General features: G+C 35.9%; 1 protein-coding gene across 1 annotated transcript in view; it reads left to right on the top strand.

Annotated features, from left to right (window-relative positions):
• LOC111464459 overlaps positions 1–3,077 on the top strand; it is an 8,482-nt gene extending 5,405 nt beyond the window's left edge. Inside the window, exon 8 of the mRNA XM_023108665.1 lies at positions 2,412–3,077. Within this exon, the coding sequence (XP_022964433.1) occupies positions 2,412–2,442 (31 nt within the window). The 3' untranslated portion in view covers positions 2,443–3,077. The remainder of the gene's footprint in view (positions 1–2,411) is intronic.
• Positions 3,078–3,161: the final 84 nt, after the last annotated feature.

The following is a 3,161-nucleotide window of genomic DNA, read 5'->3' as shown; positions in this document are numbered from 1 at the left end:
AAAAAAAAAAAAAAAAAAAAAAAAAAAAAAAAAAAAAAAAAAAAAAAAAAAAAAAAATCCATATCAGCAAAAACAATAGAGGAATGAAAAGAACCTGGAGATTATTCAGCTTGATGTAGGACCATATTTGCTTGACGGCTTCAGCACGCGAAGACTCGGACATGCCGAGGAAGCCAGCGAGAGCCGGAGAAACCTGGACGGACTTAAGAATCCCCCCCGAACGATTCCCCTCTTTCTTCTCTCCGGCTTCCGATTTTTTGCGGGAAGCAGCGGCACCTTTAGTTTTTATCTCCCCCTTGGGAGAAACCGCAGCCGCAGAAGAGTAAGCTTGAGTGGTGGACTTGAGTGAATCTAAGAGGGTTCTGCAACCTCTGAATAACCTAGTGCCATTGTTAAGACCTGACGCCATTTTGCTCCGGGGAAGACGGCGCTTGGGTTCGAACTTCAGGGTTCTTTTGCCGCTTTTGATCGACTGAGAGTCTGAGACTGAGCCGAAGAGGGGAAATGGAGCTTTTAGACTGAGCACAAGAAATTGGGGGCCCAATAGAAATGGGCTTCCCTTGGTTTCGGCCCATGTGATTGGACTTCCGGTGCCACTGGCCCAAATATTTTTATCTTTCCTTAAATTGTAATAAATAACTTAAAAAAAAGCCAAAATGAAAGACTAAAATTATTGCAAGGATTTGATCATTATTACAAGTGCACCCTCCTTTTACCCTCCTTTCCTTGTTGGTCTGTGGGGATAACGTAAGTAACTTGGCTACGTCATAAGGGGGGTTGTGCCTGAGCCGAATCCGAGTTTTGAATCTTGGACATGAGGCATTACAATTAATATGAAAAAAAAAAATTGTAAGCTTTGAAGGTATCGTCATAGTGACTCAGGCATCGAACAAAAAAGTTTATTGGACTAACAAAAAATGAGTCGTCTAGGTAGTGTTAGACAAATAGAGGAAGGTCGATATTTCTATTAATGCGGGATTTTCATTTGTAATAATAGTAATAATAATAAGTTTTTAAATTATAAAAATATCTTGATCAATTGGGTTCATCATCTTCTCAAGATATTTTTATAATTTAAAAACTTATTACCCGTCTTAATTGACTCTCAAATCAATAAATTTATTCATTTTTCCATTCCTCCTTGTTATGTTACTTCTTGTGTACTTTTGTTCATGATCTAACAGACTAACACTAACATTTATAAATGATTCAATCCGAATCTCCAAGACGTGAACTTGCCTTTAAATCCAGTTCCATATAGGGATAAAAAAATTTAGCTTGTTCAACAAAGTTATAGAAACCATTGGAAATATTCTTATGAAGCAAGGAGACCAACATTGAATGAAGACCATTTAAAAGCTAGGCATAATCATCAACAAGGTCTGGATATGAAATACCCTTTTTCTTAAAGCAGAGGCAAACCAAGGAGTACATAAGATTAGCCAAACACAGCACAATATCATCTCGGCGATTTGGAAGACAGGTTGAGAGATAACTGTCAGAACGACTAAGTCGATACACGCATTGCAAGTTTGATGGTTAACTAGACGACTTCACAAAGTGAGGGGATAGCAATTTTCCGATCTCTAAGATCCCCACATTCTCTCTTCCATCAAATATGGCCTTTAGCTTTTCATCACAATTGATCTGCCTCTTATTAGCTGGGTTCTGCACACCATAATGTGTGTTATATATCAGCAAAGTCTTCCAAATAAAAAAGAAAAGGAAGAAAAGAGGAACTACTAGGTTAATTTCTACAGTTAACACCATTAACAGGATACTAGCTTGACTACCACATCAGATAAATGTTGACTAAATTGGTTAGATGTGGCAGGCAACTACTACTACAACCACTAATTTGTACATGGTACCCTTCTTTCGAGAATGATAATTCATCATGGCTTTCTTATAGATCAGTGGAAAGAAAGAAATCAAAGAATTTTCATGAAAAAGACCTAGGTTTATATAAAACTCTTCGATAATGTTGTTTATCAAGCTATATCTTGGTGTAGCCTATCTAATATTTTCGCTTCCTAGTTATACCTTTCTCATTGTAAATTGTAAACTTCAAACATCAATGAAATTATCCCTTACAAAAAAAATATTTAAAGAAAAAAAAACTATTAATTTGTAGAATATGTTGAGTTTTAATTTATTAACCTGAACTATTGCATAACTTGTTCTACATAGGATCGAAAGTTATAATTTAGTCTCTATCGTTTGAGAAAATATTCCTAAATAGTCCCTTCAATAGAGAGACTATTTACGAAGATTTTATCAAATCTTAGAAACTATTTACGAAACCATAAAGACGAGATTCTAACTTTCAAAACCACAAGAACTAAAATCAAATATTCTTCGAATCATACTGACCAAATATACAATTAAAAGAAAAATTGTTCACATTACAGGGTCAAGGTGGGAGAAGCTTCTTTCGGCTAGATTATCAGTGCATACTCGCACACCCTTCAGAACCCATAGCAAACATATCCATTAAGTTGATCAAGAGGCATCAAAGCCTGGTTTAGCCTTTATGAACTTCAATGAAAGTATTTTTTACACTCAAAATTGGATATCAGGGTGGCTTTCCTAAAAAATATTGGACAGGGATTTAGGTAGGAGCTCCCACCTCTGAGTAGCAGCTAACTTTTTTGAAGAAGGGCACAAACCCAAATCCATGTGACAATAAATGCATTTATGGCCAAAATAGCTTGTTGATTATACAAGGTAGATAAAACTTGGGAACAGAGGGTATAGATGCTCCATGTTCATCTAATAAATTACAAATTCGATCGCCAAGACTTGAGAATTATTTGGTTCGTGAACTAACAGTGGGAGTTTCCCTATAAATTAACCTATTTTTCGAATTCAGAACTTCCATTTCATGGGCCTTAGATTCAGCAACTAAGCAGCCTTTCCTCGGGTTCGTAGAGTCGGGTTTCCCGTTTACCCACAACGGGAAGAAACTATATGAAACCAACACTACATCCAAAATTTCAAGCTCTAAGATGAGTTAAAATCAACTTTCAAGGCAATCTCAACAAAATGAAGGAGAAATTAACGAGGCAAACGAACAGGCGGCAGGAAACAAGGAACTAGAGCAACAACACACACAAAAAAAAAAAAAAAAAAAAAAAAAAAAAAAAAAAAAAAAAAAAAAA

The sequence above is a fragment of the Cucurbita moschata genome, unplaced genomic scaffold (genome assembly GCF_002738365.1).
Source record: "Cucurbita moschata cultivar Rifu unplaced genomic scaffold, Cmos_1.0 Cmo_Scf00030, whole genome shotgun sequence".
NCBI lineage: Eukaryota > Viridiplantae > Streptophyta > Magnoliopsida > Cucurbitales > Cucurbitaceae > Cucurbita > Cucurbita moschata.
Note: the sequence above shows the minus strand (reverse complement) of the source record. Positions and strands in the feature narration are given on the sequence as shown.